Source organism: Salvelinus fontinalis, chromosome 35 (genome assembly GCF_029448725.1).
Source record: "Salvelinus fontinalis isolate EN_2023a chromosome 35, ASM2944872v1, whole genome shotgun sequence".
Lineage (NCBI taxonomy): Eukaryota > Metazoa > Chordata > Actinopteri > Salmoniformes > Salmonidae > Salvelinus > Salvelinus fontinalis.
In genome coordinates this window covers 17762218-17784226 of record NC_074699.1, presented here as the reverse complement: position 1 = coordinate 17784226, position 22009 = coordinate 17762218, and the positions used below count along the sequence as shown (strand labels likewise).

General features: G+C 44.7%; 1 protein-coding gene across 8 annotated transcripts in view; it reads left to right on the top strand.

The window, feature by feature from the left end:
• LOC129834415 (SH2 domain-containing adapter protein F-like) overlaps positions 1–22009 on the top strand; it is a 121888-nt gene that overhangs the window by 99352 nt on the left and 527 nt on the right. For 4 of the 8 annotated variants that reach the window (XM_055899368.1, XM_055899367.1, XM_055899370.1 and 1 more), the window contains 4 exons: positions 2890–3054; positions 13215–13395; positions 13609–13728; positions 20789–22009. The exon at positions 20789–22009 is cut by the window's right edge and continues 527 nt beyond it. In XM_055899368.1, the coding sequence (XP_055755343.1) occupies positions 2890–3054; positions 13215–13395; positions 13609–13728; positions 20789–20975 (653 nt within the window). In that variant the 3' untranslated portion in view covers positions 20976–22009. The remainder of the gene's footprint in view (positions 1–2889; positions 3055–13214; positions 13396–13608; positions 13729–20788) is intronic. The other 4 variants (XM_055899373.1, XM_055899372.1, XM_055899374.1 and 1 more) reach the window with 2 other exon arrangements.

The window sequence follows — 22009 nt, the reverse complement described above, 5'->3', positions numbered from 1 at the left end:
AGGGCAGAATAAACCCCAGGGGGTTGGTAGAATGGACTGTATAGTTGTAGAGAGAGACTCTGAGAGACCGTGTAGGGCAGAGTAAACCCCAGGGGGTTGGTAGAATGGACTGTATAGTTGTAGAGAGAGACTCTGAGAGACCGTGTAGAGCAGAGTAAACCCCAGGGGGTTGGTAGAATGGACTGAATAGTTGTAGAGAGAGACCGTGTAGGGCAGAGTAAACCCCAGGGGGTTGGTAGAATGGACTGGATAGTTGTAGAGAGAGACCGTGTAGGGCAGAGTAAACCCCAGGGGGTTGGTAGAATGGACTGGATAGTTGTAGAGAGAGACCGTGTAGGGCAGAGTAAACCCCAGGGGGGTTTGGTAGAATGGGGTGAGCTGGTCTCTGTGTCTTCCTCCTAATGCTCAAGGCACCTCCACTGTCACCGAGTCCCACGGGATGTCATACTGAGTAAGAGAACAACCTTCTACCCATGATTCACCTCTTCCCAAAGCAAAACACATGGATCACTGTTGGGACATGTCACTGGTGAGGCAGTGCCAACTAAAGGACCTGATGCCTGTATGTGCTAGCCCAGTCATACACACACACAGACCGTTCTATCTGGCACACAGTACTGCACAGTATGTGTGACTTGGATAGGCTGTGGACAGAGGCTCCAGAGATCAAACTAAAAAATGTCTCCTCTGTGTTTCAGCCGCTCTTATCACCTCAGCCTGAAAACTTAGGATGAAGAATTGGCCCCCATTGCTCCCCATCCCAGGCAGGTCACTTCACACTGTGTCTCAGAGCAGCGCGTCGAGGCCTTAAGATGCACTCATCTGTGCCGCAACATAACATCCAAGCCAAAATGTATTCAGAAAAGGCCCTTGGGCTGACAGCAAATTGAAACAGGTTATAGGGGAAAAATCAGACACCCGGAGGTTTGAAGACTGCCACTGTACTTCTGCCACTTGAATCAGTTTACTTTTCTTTTAGAAGTGGCTGTGTGACCGTTCACCTCGTTATTGCACTGTGCATCTGAGCAGAGCTGAGCTGAGACCGACCTGTAAGAATTGGCTTTTCATCCTCAGAGCAAGGCTGTGTAACACTGCAACGCCGGCTACTCCCAAAACAATTACATGCTAACCTGGAATATGAAATGAGAATTAGACTTTTAATCGCTCAGGGGTGAGGCATCCCAAGGCAGGAAGTTATTATATTAGCTGCTAGAGCTCTGACCTCTGTCCCAACCCTATACCTCTATCTCATTTGCCTTTGTCTGAGAACCAGGGATAACTCTCTCCGCTATTGGCTGTCATAATGAGGAAAGGACACCATCCTTCTTGAGGACACCATTAAAGTGAGGACACTTCATTCCGAGAACGCCATTCATAGTGAGGACTCCATCCTCATATGAGCCCTTGTCATATCAATAGTTCTGCAGCCACATTACTCTCACCCTGCTATCACGGCACCAAGGCTGAGGTATTTAATTGCTTGTCCAACTAAATATTCTCTGTTTTCCCTCTTCATCTGGTGAGCTGATTCCCCCTTCCTCATAGCATGTTCTGCACCCCAGCTATTCTATTTCCTGCAGGCCAGAACATGGACAAGCCCATAATGTGTCTGTTCAACTCACAGAAGAAAAGCTAGTTTCGCAGCCTATAAAACCTGGCGACATCCAGGCGACAGTCAACAAACTCCCAGCTTTTCTTTTTTCATCAGTAGTGGAAGTAGCAGTCACTCCATCGCCTGAGGTGGGTGATTCTAAATGAATGGCTTACTTGGCATGAGGATAGTAAAGAATTCCTTGGAATAGGGGTAGAATGTCATTGTTTTTCAGACAATGGTTAGACCGGAATGTATTTGAGCTAGCCATTCTGTGGTGTGTTCTTTTCTACTTTCAACAATGCATCTTACTGCTACTACTATTTTATGAGGGCAATTCATTGATGAAACATAACATCAGGACTCTATTCGTTTATCCAGAGAACGATGAGACTTGACAGGCAACATGTCATTCATGGCTGTAGATCTCCCTCCTGCAAAGCCAGTCCTGTTTTCTGGTGCACCATGTTTCTTTATTAGCCACTGCAGCAAAGAGCCCAGCAGCTCCCTGGTGGATAGGGAACCTTTTGTGCTATTAAACAAGTGGACAATTCCTAGTGAAAGATGGGCCGGCGCACCAGCACTCGATTTACTCTGCTAATACTCCCATCTGGACATGAACGATACATTACTGAGGGGCTAGGTCTGCCGGGTGCCCCCCACCATTACAATGCATTCCACTGTGTCTGGCTCAAGGAGAGAATCTTGTATATTGCCCTTTATCTTATTGTGGAGGCAGTTTCAGATTTTGTAACTCCGTTATGAGCTATACCAGAGCTTGTGTTGTCCGTGAGGCTTTTCACACTAGCCAAGTCATGCTCAGGTCCACTCAGGTCTTTGATTCTGTTTTAAAACCCTCATTAGTAGCTCTCTTCAGCCACTTTCCCTGCGAAACCCAGAGCGTAATTAATGACTCTGACCTGCAGTTGAAAATTCCCCTGGTTGACTCCTTGTAAACGCCAAAGAAACACGTAGAGGCAAAGTGGAGAAGTCAAAGTCTGTCTCTCTCAGGTAAAGTAATATTCCTTCCTTTTCAGTCCTGCTGTCTCCTGGTTTTCCCTGCTGTTCCATTGACTTTGCTGTGCTATACTAACCTGACCTGTACCTGCATGGGATGCTACGGTCCTGCATTTCTCTTACTCTGCCCTCTTCTGTTTTCCTCTTTTCCCCTCATCTGTCTCTCTTTATCTTTCTCTGCCTCTCTCGCGTTTTCTCTCTTCTCTATCTCTCTGCCTCTACCTCTCTCTCTTCCACTCCTTCCCTCTTGCTCCCGTTCTGGTGACCTGGGCTGCCTGCAGTAGAGATTAAAGTGATCAAGGATCTGCCGTGGCCCCCGCCTGTCGGCCAGCTCAACCACAGTCCTCCCCTGGCCCTGCTGGAGGGGGTGGAGTCACCCCCCGCTCTGCCCCCCCAGCCAGCCCAGCACTCCCCTGGGCACACTGCCTGTGACCAGCACCACCATGGTGGGTTTTGTTGTCCCTGTCCTGTCTGTTCATCCCACCACCATCAGAGAGCCTCATCCAGCGCCCCTCATCAACAATGTCCCCTTGCCTCTCTCTCTTGCCATATCCATAACCATATCTAATTTCCATTGCTCGTCCTCTTCATCCTGTTCCCTGATAGGCTACTGTACTGGTGAACTGTCATTGTCTGTTAAAGTTGAGAAATGACAAATTGCGCGGGCGACAACATACCATACAGTTGTAAGACAACATTCCATTCACTATGACAACCTATGAAAACAGTGTGATCTCATCGAATGAGGAGGAAGTGATTGATCAGCTCTACAGTATCTTTAAATCAGTTTGACGGCTCACATTATCTCTGTAATAACTGCCCTTTTCCATCTGGATTACATATGGCAGAAAATCACTAGCCCTAGTCCAGGTTGTGTGAACAAAGACTCATTGCTTTTAATGGTGCAGAATTGCCTTCTGAATGGGTAATTGGAAGTGTAGGTGACCACTAATGCTACTGTCAACATAGTCATAACTGTTCCAAGGCAAGCTTCCCCCTGCCCGCTGCTCTTTATAGATCATACTCTCATACCCTTGATTAAGAACCCATTCAAATCCCAAAGTTTACTACTGTTTATTTTGGTGAGAACATCCATGTAGCACAAAGTGTCTGACCTTGTTCTTATAATGCTCTGTGACCAAATAATAACCCTATTTCAAAGTTCTGGACTTGAGTCACATGACTTGGACTCGGGACTCGTCTTTGACTTGAGACTGATGACTTGAAATGATCTGGCCAGGTTTTGTAACGTTTTGTCACTCATTTTGTGTAAAAGTCTCCACGGATTATGCTCCATGCAGCAAGAGACAGTAGCCGCAGCATCACCCTTGCAACAAACAAAAAAACATGCAACAGATTGGCTAGTGAAACGCACACTTGGCCCTCTGATTGGACCAGCAAACTGTCAATCAACACAAGTCGGATGCACTAGTGAACAGATTGTTGATTTGCTGTACAGCTATAGGATCGGGTGCAGCGCAAACAGCAAATTGTTGGGAGGGGATTGCCATAATAAATAAATATGCAGCTCCAAAAATAGTTTGGTGATCAAGAATATGGACTGTTTACTTTGTTTGCTCACCAGCAATGGAGCATCAGGCAACAATTAGACCTACTAGTATAGGCCTACTAGCCATTTAGTATGTCAAAATTGCTTGAAATTGATAATTTACTTATGAAGCTTGCATTTGTAATTTGTTAAAAGGAATTATTACTGTGGCGAGGACACACCACTTGAGCTCTCCATACTCCTGCCAGAGAGTCTTTGTTTTCTTGCTTTCACACGTTTAAATGCGCTAAATCTATTTTCCGTATATACTCCTACAATGTTTGCTAGCGTTTCATCATTCCGTCCCATACCGTTTATTGCTACACTTAGGCATTTCTGTTTTATGTTTGATTACAATCCATTTTAATTTAGCCCACCATTTCTCACCCTCTTACCTTTATTGTGCACAGGAACGTTCGCAAGACTCCTGAGGTAGAAGTTCTGTTTAATGTATGGCTTCCTTTGTTCATATTTCCCGGGTTACGCCCGAGTTCCGTGTGTCTGTGTCCTATGTCTCTGTCATTCTGGTTGTGCGTAATAGGAGCGAGTCCCAGTGCGCATAGAAAAGGCTACGTGGCCTGCTCGCCATGCTATGTAGTCAGTACGTTGAATAAGATAAACGATTGTTCCATGTATGAATGGTTTTGAAATTAATAGTCATTAGGTCTGATTAAAACAAATGTAACAATGGATGTGGAAATTGCCTTTTACATTGGAGAACTAGTTTATTGGCTGTAATTGCCAATTGGGTAATTGTATGGTCCTGGGAGTGGTCAAGTGCCTGTACAGTATGTACACTAGAATTGTCCTTGTTTTTGAAAGAAAAGCAATTTTTTTTGGTCCATTAAAATAACATCAAATTGATCAGAAATACAGTGTAGACATTGTTAATGTTGTAAATGACTATTGTAGCTGGAAACGGCTGATTTGTAATGAAATATCTACATAGGCGTACAGAGGCCCATTATCAGCAACCATCACTCCTGTGTTCCAATGGCACGTTGTGTTAGCTAATCCAAGTTTATCATTTTAAAAGGCTAATTGAAAACCATTTTGCAATTATGTTAGCACAGCTGAAAACTGTTGTTCTGATCAAATAAGCAATAAAACTGGCCTTCTTTAGACCAGTTGAGTATCTGGAGCATCAGCATTTGTGGGTTTGATTACAGGCTCAAAATGGCTAGAAAAAAAGTACTTTCATCTGAAACTCGTCAGTCTATTCTTCTTCTGAGAAATGAAGGCTATTCCATGCGAGAAATTGCCAAGAAACTGAAGATATCGTACAATGCTGTGTACTACTCCCTTTACAGAACAGTGGAAACTGTCTCTAACCAGAATAGAAAGAGAAGTGGGAGGCACTGGTACACAACTGAGCAAAAGGACAAGTACATTAGAGTGTCTAGTTTGAGAAACAGACGCCTCAATTCCAAGTTTGAGAAACAGACGCCTCAAGTCCTCAATTGGCAGCTTCATTAAATAGTACCAGCAAAACACCAGTCTCAACGTCAACAGTGAAGAGGCGACTCTGGGATGCTGGCCTTCTAGGTAGAGTTGCAAAGAAAAAAATAAGCCACTTCCAGCTACAATAGTAATTTACCACATACCACATAACAATATCTACACTGTATTTCTGACCAATTTGATGTTATTTTAATGGACAATTTTTTTTGCTTTTCTTTCAAAAACAAGGACATTTCTCAGTGACCCCAAACGTTTGAATGGTAGTGTACCTGTTTCAGCTCCTGTTAGATGGATTCAATGTGGTTTCTCAAGGGGAGGCTGTACAGTCTTGCCCGCTACCTATGTCCGTTCAGATAGGACAGTTTATGCCTCATATAGAAGCTATTTCTTTTGGGTTGTGTATATTTGGTAAATCTACTTGTACATGTTGTATGATATGGTGCTTTCACCATTGGATCACTGAGACCTGTAAATAAATCTACACTGAGCACATCAACCTGCCTTGCCTTCTGCCGATGTCACGCCCTGACGACTGCTACAAGATCCCTATTTTACAATTACATCATCTAATTGTGTTGTAGACAAAATTATAAAAAGGGCTGTCTGGTCAATAAATAGACAAAGATTTGCAATCATTGCATTTATAGATACATTTTTAACTTGACTTTAAAAAAACGTGTCTCAACTTGACTTCCTCTTAGAATGCACAACTTGGACTTGATTCGAGACTTGAGACTTGGACCTTGAGACTTGGACCTTGAGACTTGGACCTTGAGACTTGGACCTTGTGACTTGGACCTTGTGACTTGGACCTTGTGACTTGAACCTTGTGACTTGGACCTTGTGACTTGGACCTTGAGACTTGGACCTTGAGACTTGGACCTTGAGACTTGGACCTTGAGACTTGGACCTTGAGACTTGGACCTTGAGACTTGGACCTTGAGACTTGGACCTTGTGACTTGGACCTTGTGACTTGGACCTTGTGACTTGAGACTTGCTTGTGATTCGAATAATATAGACTTGGTCCATTTCAAATTAAGAAGCCTCCGTGTGTTTGCCGATGTTTGCAGCTTTTCCACAGCTCTACAATCAGTAACTAATTATCCAGGAAGAGAGAGGAGAGGGGCCATGTGTAGCAGAACTAATACCCAGGTTGAGGCTCTGTACTCCCCTGGTAGTGTAGAGGGGGTGTACTACTGTAGAGAGACCAGTGGAGGCTGGGGTTTAAATTGGAAATGTGTTTAATGTCCTTCAAACTGTTCTATCCATTTCATTCCAGCCATTACAATGAGCCATCCTCCCTCCATCACCAGACAGCGAGCCAGTAAGATGAGCTGGCTGTGTTCTGAGGGTGAGGACAGGCGGATGGATGATTTATGCCCTATAATGCCTTGGGAATGGCTGCACTTCCCCCATGCATGGGATATGAGTGGGTTTTAGTGTGGCGTCTGGCTGAAAGAGGATCCTCTCTCTGTCTGAACTCCCACTACATCACAGGGGTCAGATGTTGGATATAGAGACTGGGGGTGGGGGGCTCTCTGACCTTCCTGTGAGTACAGGTGCATGCCTCTCACCTCCTGTCGCCTCTGGCTACAGTCAAGTCTCCACTCAAACAGGAGGAGATAGTAAGAGTAGGTAGAAGTTGTTTCTAACCACTGCTACAGGGTCAGATGTTTTGATGTTCCTCCTAATGGTTAAAGTTGGGGGTAGGGTGATTAATCTGATCCTTGAACTGTTAGGGGCAAAAGCCATTGCTCCTCCTGGCCCTAGCCAGGTCTCCAGGCTACAAGTGTTACCAGGGCCATTATGGTTAGCTGTGTGATATGGACCTAGATAGAACAGCGCCCGGTACAGCCGAACAGAACCTGTCTCACCAGTTCAACATCATTATCATATTTAAATATTGCCTGACAACCGTGACAGTACAGATATTACATCTGCATATAAATAGAAGACCGATTCCTTTGTCTGGATGTAATGAAGAGCTTTTGCCTTTGTTTTCTGATGTGAATTGATTGTCTGGGCGTTCAGGCCATTCTCTTACCTTCTCTTCCCTCTGTCTCACTAGAATACAAACAATGTAATTAAAATATTTAATTTTTGTTCAAGGAATCTGCAGGCATTTAAGCCTTTGGAGGATTGTTCCTTTGTCTTTGGAAAACTCGTCAGAACACGTTTTGGAATTTGATAGAAAAATAACGTGCCTTGATGTTGAACTCATCAGAGAATAAGACCATTGGGCTCAGCAAATGTGTTTTTATATAATCCTTTCAACCGATCCTATTCGACTTCCCCAAGCACAATATTCTCTGGATGTCAACAGAATGCAGTGGTTTTACAAGATGCTCGTTCTCTCCCATGGCAGTGTATGGTTTCATGGTTTGATGCTCACAATGTGTCATGCATTTCAATGAGCCTTCAGACCTGTTAATCATTTCATACGTCAAGCTGGAATTCTTAATTGTAAGCCTGTAATACAGTAGTAGCTCTCAAGCTTTCCCCACTGACCAGTGAACTCACTCTTTTGATGGAAGTACCATTAGTAAATGAGAATTAATTAGCTGGTTTAATAAGTAAATGTGCTGTGTGGAAGGTGGGTGGTAGTAGTGAGTGTTTTTCAGCTTGCTGAATTTCTTTGTCCCCCCCCCCTGCTCTGCTCTGGGCATGTTCTGGTCCTCCAGATGTCCCTTTGACCTTTGTGGCCTGCGTTTATCTAAGTCCCAGCCAATCAGCTCCCTCTCTCCATCTCCCTTCCTCTCTACCTCCATCCCCCTCCCTCCATCCCTGCAGCCTGTTGTTTTGTTGGGAGGCTGTAGAGATAGGTGGAAGGCTGGAGAGGGTGGGCCCTTCAACCATCCATCACCGTCTGACTGACAGTTCAATCTGATACCGAGATTCCATTTGCTCTGCTTTACACGCCACAATACAGGTAGTTTAGACAGGCTGGCAGACAGACACACACACAGAATGGCGTGTTTGTAAGTCACTCTAACTGCCCCACAGGGCTCATTATCTGTGTGCCAATCCTCTCTTCAATCTCCTCTTGTCCGTCTTGAGTGTGAGCGGTGGAGAATGAAAGGGAATGAGTTTGGGCCGAGTATCACCAGGAATCAGCCAAACTATAATACCACTGCAGCTCCAGCTATTGTGGGGGAGATGGTTGGCAATCATAAAAGACATGGGCTCTTCACACTCAAACAAATAAAATGGTTGCTTTTTTTGTTGTTAGTGGTTCACTCCTTAGTAATGCTTCTTTGAAGCTATGTGCATTGCCTCTGAAAAGGGCCTGTTCTGACAGTAAAGTGGTGAACGCCGCTGAGGATAGCCATTCACTCTGCCTAGGTGGAGGAGTCGAAAGCAAGAGAATAACAATTATGTAATCACATTGAGGTGGTTCCTTGTGGATCTGATGTTACTGTAGATGTCAATCAGAGTTTAATTGAGGTGTTTTGAGTGTTTAGGAATTAAAGTATTATGCATAATTAAAGTGGGATTTGAGAGCTCTGACTAGGGCTCAGGTGAACGTCAGTCCAAACTATCACGATCAAACCATTAATAACAGAGTTTAGTGTTGGTTCATATTCCTTCATAGGCGTAGACCTGGAATGTAGTCAGACATTTGCCAATGTCATGTACTGGTATGTGATAGCTGATAGCATCAGAACATGTTCTGTCTGCCACGGTGATGACAGATAGCTGACCGAAAGTGACAGAGGTTTCCTCACATGGGAACGCCTCGTGTTCTGATCAACTCATAATACTCTCACATTCACAACACACACTGACACACTCGCATAGCCAACACCAACATACACATATACGTTCAGAGCACAGGAGGTTGGTGGCACCTTAATTGGAAGGACCGGCTCGTGGTAAAGGCTGATATACCAAACAAATACCTTGTTTCCAGGTATTTGATGCCGTTCCATTTGCTCTGTTCCGGCAATTTATTATGAGCCATCCTCCCCTCAGTAGTCTCCACTGGTTCAGAGATACAGGGGACATTGTTTTTATAGAGATAGGGTTTTGTTTTATTAATTAAAGAGGAAACAAAATATATAGACTACAGCAGTCCCTCTCCTGCTATTTCTCTGACATTATTGCACAGAAACACACGCAAGCACATACTCAGGGGAAGGTTTGCTGCAGAGCTGCAGAGCTGCAGATTGGCTGTGTCTTGGCTGACATGGTGTGGGACGCTGCAAACACGCGTCTTTTCCCACCCTGTCAGTCTCCATGGAAACACTATCTCACACACATACACATATACCTTAAACATATACAAAGATAGCTACTTGTACCGTTTACAGAAACGGATGACATTTGTGTGAGAATATATCCTCCATATTTGACTTTCATGGAACAACGGAGAGTAGTAAAACAAATAATTTGGCCTCATTTATACTATACAATGTGTGTCATCTTCAGACTCAATTATGTATCAGTACAAAAAAAGTGTAGAGTGCAAAAACACTTATCATTCTGTATAACCAAGCCATTGAACTGGTTTGAGTTTTAGTTTCACTAAGGCTGTGTTTACACAGGCAGTCCAATTCAGATTTTTTTGTTTTGTTGCTACTAATTGGTATTTTGACCAGTCAGATCTTTTGGCAATTAATTCGGAAAAACATCAGAATTGGGCTGCCTGTGTATACGCAGCCTTAGTTTATTAGAAGTACCGATATGTCATTCACATGAACAATGGAAATTAGGTTAAGGGGAGCCCCTGGTGGTCAGTGGTGGAACAACGTGATCATATGCTTGAGCTTTGCTAGTGGTAAGCACATGCTGTGCATGCTTCAGGGATGCTCAGAATAGGTTTCTGCTGTTCAGTATGTAGCTTAGCATCAGGAAGACAGTTAAATGCTTCTAGTTGTGCATGTCAGGCATTTACATAAGGTTGTTTTCTGGAAGACATTTACGTGTATTAATACACTTAAGAGTAATTATACACTGAACAAAAATATAAATGCATCATGCAACAATTTCAAAGATTTTACTGCGTTACAGTTCATATGAGGAAATTAGTCAATTGAAATAAATTCCCTAGGCACTAATCTATGGATCTATGGAATGGGAATACAGATATGCCTCAGGATCTCGTCACGGTATCTCTGTGCATTCAAATTGCCATCAATAAAATGCAATTGTGTTTGTTGTTAGTAGCTTATACCTGCCCATACCATACCTGCTTCCATGGGGCACTCTGTTCACAACGTTGACATCAGCAAAATGTCTGCCATCTGCCTGGTACAGTCGAAACCGGGATTCAGCCGTGAAGCGTGCCATTGGCCATCGAATGAGCATTTGTACACTGAAGTCGGTTATGCCTCCGAACTGCAGTCAGGTCAAGACCCTGGTGAGGACGACGGGATGAGCTTCTCTGCGACGGTTTCTGACAGTTTGTGCAGAAATTCTTTGGTTGTGCAAACCCACAGTTTCATCAGCTGTCCGGGTGGCTGGTCTCAGACGATCCCGCAGGTGAAGAAGCCAGATGTGGAGGTCCTAGACTGGCAAGGTTACGCGTGGTCTGCGGTTGTGAGGCCGGTTGGATATACTGCCAAATTTTCTAAAACGATGTTGGAAGCTGCTTATAGTAGAGAAATTAACATTCTATTCCCTGGAAATAGCTCTGGTGGACATTCTTGCAGTCAACATGCAAATTGCATGCTCCCTCAACTTGAGACATCTGTGGCATTGTGTTAGAGGCCTTTTATTGTCCCCAGCACAAGGTGCACCTGTGTAATGATCATGCTGATCATTCCGCTTCTTGATATGCCACACCTGTCGGGTGGTTAGATTATCTTGGCAAAGGATAAATGCTCACTAACAGTGACATAAACACATTTGTGCACAAAATTTGAGACAAATAAGCTTTTTGTGTGTATATAACATTTATGGGATCTTTTATTTCAGCTCATGAAACATGGGACCAACACTTTACATGTTTCGTTTTATACTTTTGTTCAGTGTATAATGGTGCAAGGACTATAAGGACTCTCAATGTTACAATAGCTTTACAGAAAGTGAAACGCTATCCTTTGACTGGAGGTGTGGTCTAGACTAGACAAGCACATTCCTCCTCATCGACATGTTGTGATTCCAGCGGCTCTTGTCTGTCTGTCTGGAGCCTATGTCCACTCAGTGAAATTAAAGCCAGGCCTGGAGTGAGATTAGCCCTTGAGATGAGTGGTGGCGGGGGGCATGCAATCACAACTAAGAGTATGCTAAATGAACTGCTTCCATCAGAGGCTCAACGTTTGATGTTGCTCCACTCCTCTTGAAGCTCTAAAGCGGTCTTCAGCATTCTGGCAGTGACAGACTCTGGTAATGTGTTTTGATGTTGAAGGGTGACCTCAGTTTACTGCTGGGGGGTAGCAAGGCCAAGGCAACTGGAAATGGGTCTCCTTCCAAAGGATGGTGTGACATCAACTACAGGAATGAGCTGTGGAGTAAACCCCCCCCCCCCCCTCTCTTCTGTGTCACTGTCTCTGACCTCTAACCACTGACCACTACCAGGGAGTTCGGAGGTTTCAACTTCTACTCCTGGTCCCCTCCCACGCTCTGATCTCACATCAGACTGTGTAAATAGGGAGATTGAGTAGCTTGTTTCTGATTGGTCTAAAAGCAACTCTCTGGCCTCTAGCGTTAGTCAGGGTCGTGTCACGATTTCGATGGATCACCTCCAAGGGAGCCTGTCTATTCTACAGTTAGTGACCTTGGCACTTTTCAAGGCCTGGCTCAGTGATTAGCCTGGACTAGTTTGTACATGTTGTGTTTTCCCTCCCGTCTGGCATTGTGTACACAGTGTGGCTGGATTGATTTCTGTCTCGTTCTGCGAAGGTCCTTGAGAGGGATGTGTTGTACAGGGTGGTGGTGTGTGCATTTTAAACACTGAGGCATGGTTGTCTCCTCTCATTAACACGTTTCACAACAGCACAGCACATACAAGCCGGGAAAGACCAGGAGGAATCATGAATAATAAGTCACAGCAGCTCTGTTTTTCACAGATATGCCTGAAATTTAGAACACATGCTTCTCTGAACTCAACGCCACTTTAGTTTAATTGCTTATAATTGATGAGTACAGGAAACACAAGATGGACTTCAATGGTCAGTGTGTTAAAGCTAGAATCCTTAGTTGCTACATCCATTTTGGACTTATAAAGTAATTATATATATATATATATATATATATATATATCCATTGATTCTTGAAGTATTGATTCTTGAAGTATATAACTTGTAAATGTCTCATGAGCTGAGTTCAACTGTCATACCTCATCAGACTCCAAAATATCAGCTTGTTTTTACTAATTTTGTAAACAATATAAATGTAGGCAAACACTGAATAGCCTCAAAACATTGTTAAAACTATCATTTTGATGTCATGGATGGTCTGTACTTGCATCCATAGCTCTATGAATTTGAGTGGTTACATTACTCGAGGCCCGTCCCTTAGCTTTTTACAAAAAACGAGGCGGGGTGTTCAATGTTCCAAGGCTGATATTTGACATGTCGCAAGGAAGGCCTCTATTGAGATGCTGTTGTATTGTGATACTCATATCTGGCTGTGGGTCTCTCCTTCATTTACAGTCCAGTTTGAAGGGGCGGAGAAGTCCAGAATGTCGCCCCCCAAGGAGGCTAGAGGAGGGCGTCCGCCACCCCGCATCCACTCCAGTTGCTGTCTGGTCAACACCAAGATGAGCTCTCTGGACCACTGCAGTGCTGCTCTGGGGGAACGCATTGACCCCTCCTTGTCCCTGGAGAGCCAATTGTAAGTCACCCTCCCCTACTGTCTTTCTATCCACAGAATTATAATGACTAGTAATTCTATTCCTGTGATTCTCTCTAGGGATTTGGTATTTATGTGTTGGTGCTTCTGAGGTAGAGCTGTGTGGAGATAATCAATTATCTATTGACGTTAGATAACAGACACTTTCTCCATTTGAAGCTCTGTTTCATCCTCCCTCTTCTCTCCGCCCTGTAGCTGGTACCATGGAGCGATCAGCAGGACGGATGCGGAGACTCTGCTGAGGCTGTGTAAGGAGGCCAGCTACCTGGTGAGGAACAGTGAGACCAGCAAGAACGACTTCTCCCTCTCACTCAAGTAAGACCCTTCCCATACATACTATCCACTACACACAAATAAGCAGTGCACAGTTGATGACACACCACCCTCTCACACACTGGAGAATATACAGCACCCAGTACCTGCAGTGCCTTCTGACTTATTCCACATTTTGTTGTTACAGCCTGAATTCAACATTTGTTGTATAGATTTAATCCATTTAGATTTAATCCACATAATACCCCATATTAACAGTTAAAACATGTTTTAAAAAGGTTTGCAAACTTATTGAAAATTAAATACAGAACTATCTCATTTACAGAAGTATTCATACCCCTGTGCTGACACTGCAAATTGAGCTCAGGTGCATCCAATTTCCTTTGATCATCCTTGAGCTGTCACTACAACTTGATTGGAGTCCACCTGTGGCCAATTCAATGGTTTGGACATCATTTAGAAGGAAACACACCTGTCTATATAAGGTCCCACAGTTGACAGTGCATGTCAGAGCTGTCCGTAGATCGCCGTGATCGAATTATGATGAGGCATACACTACCGTTCAAAAGTTTGGGGTCACTTAGAAATGTCCTCGTTTTTCTCAACTGGCAGCTTCATTAAATAGCACCCGCAAAACACCAGTCTCAACGTCAACAGTGAAGAGGCGACTCCGGGATGCTGGCCTTCTAGGCAGAGTTGCAAGGAAAAAGCCATATCTCAGATTGGCCAATAAAAACAAAAGTTTAAGATGGGCAAAAGAACACAGACACTGAACAGAGGAACTCTCCCTAGAAGGCCAGCATCCCGGAGTCGCCTCTTCACTGTTGACGTTGAGACTGGTGTTTTGCGGGTGCTATTTAATGAAGCTGCCAGTTGAGAAAAACGAGGACATTTCTAAGTGACCCCAAACTTTGCTCTGTTCTGTGAAGGGAGTAGTACACAGTGTTGTACGAGTACTTCAGTTTCTTTGCAATTTTTCGCATGGAAAAGCCTTCATTTCTCAGAACAAGAATAGACTGATGAGTTTCAGAAGAAATCAAACCCACAAATGCTGACGCTTAGGCCTGAATGCAAAGCACTATGTCTGGAGAAAACCAGGCACAGCACATCACCTGTCTAACCTCATCCCTACTGTGAAGCATGGTGGTGGCAGCATCATGCTATGTGGATGCGATTCAGCGGCAGAGACTGGGAGACTGGTAATGATAGAGGGAACAATGAATGGAGCCAAATACAGTCAAATCCTTGATGAGAACCTGCTTCAGAGTGCAAATGACCTTAGACTGGGGCGAAGATTTAAGTTCCAACAGGACAATGACCCCAAGCATACAACCAAAGCAACGCTGGAATGGCTTCAGAATGTAAAAGTCCTTGAGTGACCCAGCCAAAGCCCAGACTTGAATCCCATTGAAAATATGTGGAAAGATGGAAGGTGCTTCTGCAAAGTATTGACTTTATGTAAATTAGTTATTTAATTTTCAATACATTTGCAAACATTTTTTTATTTTTTATTTTTTTTGACTTTGTCATTATGGGTTACTGTGTGTAGATGGGTGAGAAAAAAATCTACTACATCCATTTTGAATTTAGGAGGTAACACGACAAAATGTGGAATAAGTCAAGGGGCATGAATACTTTCTGAAGGCACTATATACAATTTTACACACACTTCACTGAGGGTGTTCACGGGTTATCATAGAGTAGAGTTCTATAGATAGAGTACCAGTTCAACACACAGTACAGCACCATTATTCTGCCTCCAGGAGTCTTCCTCACCTCCTACCTACCTGCTGACTGTCTCTTCAGTATGGTTATGCACATCACCTTTAAGAACCCTGTCCTTCCTACATGATGCACTCCCCTTCCTCCCCTCCCACCTCCACCAGGTTACCTCTCTGGTGCTCTGATTCGCTGACTTGCCCAGAACTGAATTCATAATGCCCCCCTGGCTGACCTCTGCCCCCTGACTGTGACCTGTCTCCTGGCCAGCGGAGAGTCCAGGTGACAGGCCCTGATTGGTTTAGTCTGGTCGAACATTTGGTTGGAGGGTAGCTTAAAGGGTCTCGCTGCACAGCTGGCACTCACCTCCGCAAGGCAGTCACATGCCATCGACTCAGAGGCTCTGAGGGCTCACACCACCGCAGGGAGCCAGCCAACTGATGAGTGTCAGCGGGCTGCCATTTCATCAGGACACAGCAATACCTGGCTGAGAACCATTTCACCACAGGGGCAGAGAAAGTGCATCAGATATGAGCTGCTGAGAGGATAACTGCTTGAGTTATGGCCATGGAAGACAGTTCTACAGTATTATTGTCACCTTTCTTCAGATACAAACTGGCATTTGTGCTCTCTTGTTGTAGGCTTTTTTGTGTTGCTTATTCACAATAAAGCACACATCTGTTGATAAAGTCAATGATAGATTACATACATTGCAGCAGGGGGGGAAACCGTTGCTGGTTCTGAGGACGCTCCTCATCAGTCGGCTTTAGGCTCATCTCTGCTGGCAGGAGGAGATGATGCTGTCCAGAGCTGTTCCACTGCCCCTCACACTGACTGACTGCTCATTTCATTACCAGAGCTCTGGGACTCTGCTCTGGCCTGCCTGGGGACACACACAGGGAATTAGACTGGTGGGCTTGATTGGACAGACAGTGCTGAGCCATTGGCTGGACTGTCTGGTGCAGTAGGCTGGTAGGCCTTATTGGACAGACAGGGCTGGGGTTGTTTGGGGAAACTTTATTTAACTAGGCAAGTCAGTTAAGAACAAATTGTTATTTACAATGACGGCCAAACCCGGACGACGCTGGGCCAAATGTGCACCGCCCTATGAGACTCCCAATCACAGCCGGATATGATACAGTCCGGATTCGAACCAGGGACTGTAGTGATGCCTCTTGCACTGAGATGCAGTGCCTTAGACTGCTGCGCCACTTGTGAGGCCACTATGACACGTCCCATGCTGTGTCTGAGGGGGTGGAGGAGAGCAGTGTTGATCTCCAGTAGGAGCTGTCCTTCTCAGTCAGAGCCCACGCACTGTGACCTTTCAGCCAGCAGCATTGAACCTCTGACCCTGTCAGTCCGGCTGCCTCCATGGCCAGTCACAGTGGAAGAAAGTCATATCGACTCTGAGTTCAAAGTTCAAACACATGGACTTCTGAGTGTGTCTTGGACCACCAATGTCCACCAATAATGGGACTAATTGTGTCAGTTCCAGAAAGGAGTGATGGAATTAATTGGTCTTTGTGCTTGTGAACCATAAATCATAGTTGTGTAAAAGGGTGTTTACAACACTCTCTTTGTTGGACCTCCTGCACATGTCAGTGGAGATGTCATCCACCCAGGGCAGAGGGCAAAGGCAGGAAGGCAGATATTTCTAAACAGCTCTCTGGTGTGTGTGGTGGATCATGTGCCTGTGTCCTGCCAGCGTGACTGTGTTTGTTGTGCAGTACTGGTAGGAAGCAGAGGAGGCTGTAGGGTCCTTCAGATCAACCCAGTAAACAATCAGTGGGTTGATTCATAGAGCCGGGCAGTGGGGAGGGGGTGACACAGGGGGTGACACACAGTTCAGTCTGCTCATGTTGGAGCCTCCTGCTTCCTAGAAACCTCTGTGGCAGAGGCTTGAGACCCAATGTGTAGGCCAGATATGTTGGCAGATGCTGAAACCTCTGTGGCAGAGGCTAGAGACCCTGTGTTTAGATACTCCATGTCTGGAGCTGCTGAAATATTCATGAGGCCAAATCGGCGGCACGTTTTGGCTTTGCATCATTGATGAAGGCCCAGACTTTCACTAACCGTGAGTCTCCAGAGCCTTTTGACAGGGATACAGGGTACCTTGTCTCTGTCTCTCCTCCTCCTCTCTCTGAAGATGAGTGCTCTTTTAGGTGCATAAAACACATTTAGCCTTTCACTGGTCTCTGAGTGGCGTAGCTCTCCCTCCTCCCCCTAGGGAGGGGTTTTACACAGCCGGTTTTACGGGCTGACTGAGGTAGAAAATAAACCGTTGAAAGAGGAAAACAAAGATTTATGCAACAAAATGTGTTGATGCTATAACACATGGGGAACTAGAAAGCCTTGGAGTTGTAGAAAGAACAACTAAAGCTCTCAGCGTTGGCAGTTGAACTCAGAGGCAAACGTGTCTCAGAAGAGAGGCAAACGTGTCTCAGAAAGTGTCCTCTCTTTGTCTTTCTTGTGAGAGACACAGGGTTCTCCCAGTGAGGGCTCTTCTAGTTTGTTATGGAGTGTGTGGTTCAGTGCAGTTCAGTGCACAGTTCAATGCATTTTATTAATGCATGTTTTCTTCATGTATATTACCACAACTGGAATGGTTCCCAAATGAAACACAACAACAACACAGCTTTGTGTTTCTTACAGTCTAGTTGACCTATAATGAGCAGCACCAACCACATTCTGGTTTTTAAAATCCCTCTAAACCACGAGGAACAGGTATGGTCATGTCCTGATCATGTTAGTGATCCTTCCAGTCAGACACACTCTGTTTGTGGCTGCCGCAGTACGTATTAAACCGGAATAATGGCTATTCAGGACATTTCCTGTCCCACAATGCTTCTTAAGGTCAAAGCTTTCTTTCTGGATCATTATCTTCTGTTGGGTGAGTTTAGCTTCTCTAATGCCATGGATTTATTGCGTTGACGCATCATTCATGGTGCAGTCTAATATATGTAGAGATAAACGATGACGGCTGTCAGCCTATTTCTCTGCTGTGAGGATGAGCAGGTTCAAGTGAAAGTCATAGGCCCCGGTGAACAGGACACCAGACCTCCAGAGTGAAATGAATCCTGATTAGACAATAAAAAAAGCACAACTAAATAGGATACGATAACAAACACAAAAGGTCCAGTCTTGTCAAAAATAGCCCTACATTTCTGTTATCAGACAGCAGTGAGTAGTGGTCTGTTGCGCCGTTGTCTCTGAGTCTCCACGGAGCTGAAACGCGATAAGCGTAGCTAAACGCTGACGGGGAAGGAAATCTTAGGGGGATTTCTAAAATGTTCCTATTGATGTGTTTAGCTTTTTAAGTGGTGTGCTTGTGTAACCCAAGGCCTGTCTCCTCAAGCTGTTGATGAATCAAACACACTTTACCTTCAGAGTGGCCTCTCCTCTCCTGGACCAGCTTAAGAAGCAGCAACACAGTGACTACATCCCAAATAGGCACCCCAATTCCCTATATAGTGCACTACTTTTGGCCTAAGCCTTAAATAGGGAACAGGGTGTAATATTGGGATGTAGGCAGTGAACAGGCTGTGTGACTAGATATATCTGTCCTCATCTACTCCAACCAATAAACTTTGATTTGATGAACATCCTAGTAATGACAGAGACATATTCAACTGGAGGAGCTGGCTGGCTGATCAGGCTCAGTGATGGAGGAGGCTGAAGCTGGCTGTATTTACTTCACTATTATAGCAGCAGAGAAACCCTGCAGTCCTCTCCCTCAGCTCTCTTATAAAACGATCATCCACCTCTCCTCACGCTAGATGCTCTCAATCTCCCTCGTTTCTTTTACGGTCTCTGTCTCCCCCTCTCCGACTCCTCTCTCCTTCTATCTCCCCCTCTCTAACCATACTTTTAGTGCAGCAACTATACATGTCAAGGCTGTGACATGCCAGTCTTACAGCAGCAGTGTGTTAGAGAGACAACATGAGAGAATTCTTGTTGACTGTCCTTCATCTGCATTGGTCCTTACTAGTTTCACCGTGTCACACTAGGGTTTTATTTCTTGGTTCATGAACTGATGAAAGATTTGACTTACAATAAGTATTTGCCTCTGATGTTTTGAGAAATGTAATTTTTAATGTTTATTGTCCCTTAATTGAACCTGTTAAGTTTCTCCTTGATCCTAATGTTGGTGTTCTCTCCATGGCTTTGTTTCTGTTGGTGTCTTGGTGAGATAATATGGCTTCAGGCTTTTCAAATGCAATTATAAGATGCCCAGCAATTTGTGCTTTCTGCTAATAATGGACACACACACACACACACACACACACACACACACACACACACACACACACACACACACACACACACACACACACACACACACACACACACACACACACACACACACACACACACACAGAATGGCTTAGAAAACATATTTCCATCTTTGAATGCCATTCCCCGTTTATGGGAACAGGAAGTCATTGCAGTCCATCACTGTCTGGCTGTTATCCCACAGTTTTATTTCTGTTGACAGGAGAGGTGACACCTGCTCTGCTACATATTGTATATATATACTTTTTCTAACTGTGTAAGTCCTCCGGGTGAGCTGATTCTGCAGTATCTTGGGCATTGCACAATGCAAACAGAAGAGAAAGCATTCTCTGGGACCATGAGTCAATGTGTGCTCAGTGCTTGACACTAACCTGATGCTGTGTGTTTGGCTACTTGTCGCAAAAAAGGTTTCTGATAAATGGTCTACTGAGGACTTTTCCTCTAGCCCTTCTCCCCCTCTACCTCGCGCTCTCTCTTTCACCCCTCTCCCCCTCTTCCTCACTATCTCCCTCTTCCTCTCTCTTTCTCCCCCTCTACCTCACCATGTCCCCCTTCCTCTCTCTCTCTATCTCTTCTCTCTCTCTATCTCTTCTCTCTCTCTCTCTCTCTCTCTCTCCCCCCCCCTCTCTATCTCTTCTCTCTCTCTCTCCTTCCTCTCCCTCTCCTTGTATGTTATAAAAGGCCCGTGTCACTGCCATCCTCCCTGCAGCTTCTGTCCACTGCAGCATAATGGTTTTTATACAGCCACATTTCTCATTAAGACAAGGCTCCAGAGCAGGAGATTACTTAAGAGCTGTAAAGCACACAGATCCAAGGCTCTGGCTCAGCCCTAGAAATACTGTAGGGAGAACAGCCTCGGGAGCTTTTCATTTGCTCTGCATTTATTAACTGGTGTAGCCTAAGTGATTCTTCCTGGCTGCTCATTAGACTAGTAGCACTCTCTACTTACAGTATATAGGAGTGTGTACAGTATGTGACTTGGGTTCTAAACCCAATTGTACTGCATCACCTGGGAATGATCTGTCACTGTACTGCTGGGAGATAAAGCACTCAATGTTTCGAGCTGATATTGTTTTCTCTCTCCCTCTAGGAGCAGCCAGGGCTTCATGCACATGAAGCTGTCGAGGACGAAGGAGAACAAGTACATCCTGGGTCAGAACAGCTGTCCCTTCGACAGTGTCCCCGAGATCATCCACTTCTACTCCAGCCGCAAGCTGCCCATCAAGGGGGCCGAGCACATGTCCCTGCTCTACCCCGTGGCCATCAGGACACTATAGTGACACGTCCTATGAGTGACACAGGGGTCAGATGCCCTCTTCTGCCACCTCCCCTGGGAAACCTTGTCGCTCTGCCTATTTCCTTCTGTTTGATTGGTCTGAAGGACAGAGTTCAAGTTGGTGGAGGAGGCAGGGATGATGAGGATAATGCAGCTCACCGGTCATCACCTACCTGATCCCAGACCTGCTATTAACTTTTTGTTTGTATTTTCTACAACATTATCATTGCGTCATTGACTGAAACATCATCTGCTGACAAGCATTGTTTCACTGATCCCACAGCTGCTTCCTCAACAGTACCACTCTGTACCAATCTCCTCCACACAAGACCTGTTCATATTGGATTTGGCTCCATGTTATGCTGAAAGTGTAATGTATGTTTAGTGAGGGGAACCTAAAGATTGTAATGTCCTTATAAAGGAAGCAGGAAAGGCACATTCATGTATTGGAGTTGGGTTATATATGGGCATTTGCTGGCAAACTCAATAAACCTGCCCTGTGTGAATACTTTCCTCATCAGTGCAACAACAGTTTAGTGTTTAAGTGCTGTACGGTCTACAGACTGACGTCTCTGTCTATTCCCGGGACTGTATTTCTGATATCCATCACCACGGGTGTCCCATTGGTAGGACAGTGTAAGTACAGCTCTGGTTTGACAGTCAGCAGACTGATAGATGGATCACTATGTTACACAGCAGTAGCACCATTGGCTAAATGAGCCAGAGATGGGTAACTAGTCTCAAAATGGGTCAAATTACCTTCCCAATCCCCCATCGTAGAATATCTTTGCATGGGTAGAATGGAATATGCCTGCATTGTCTACCTCAGAAAATCAATTTCATTCGTGAATCTGCAGATCAATAGGTACAATGGGATTGCAGATATTGATACAAACCCCACCATGCAACTCTGATTCCCAACAAATTGCATCTATGGTTTAAGAATATGTTTTTGCATAAACCAGTCACATGTTTTTGGTTCTTTTTTTTTTAAACTACATTTTACAGATCAGCATTTGTATGTATTGTCACTAT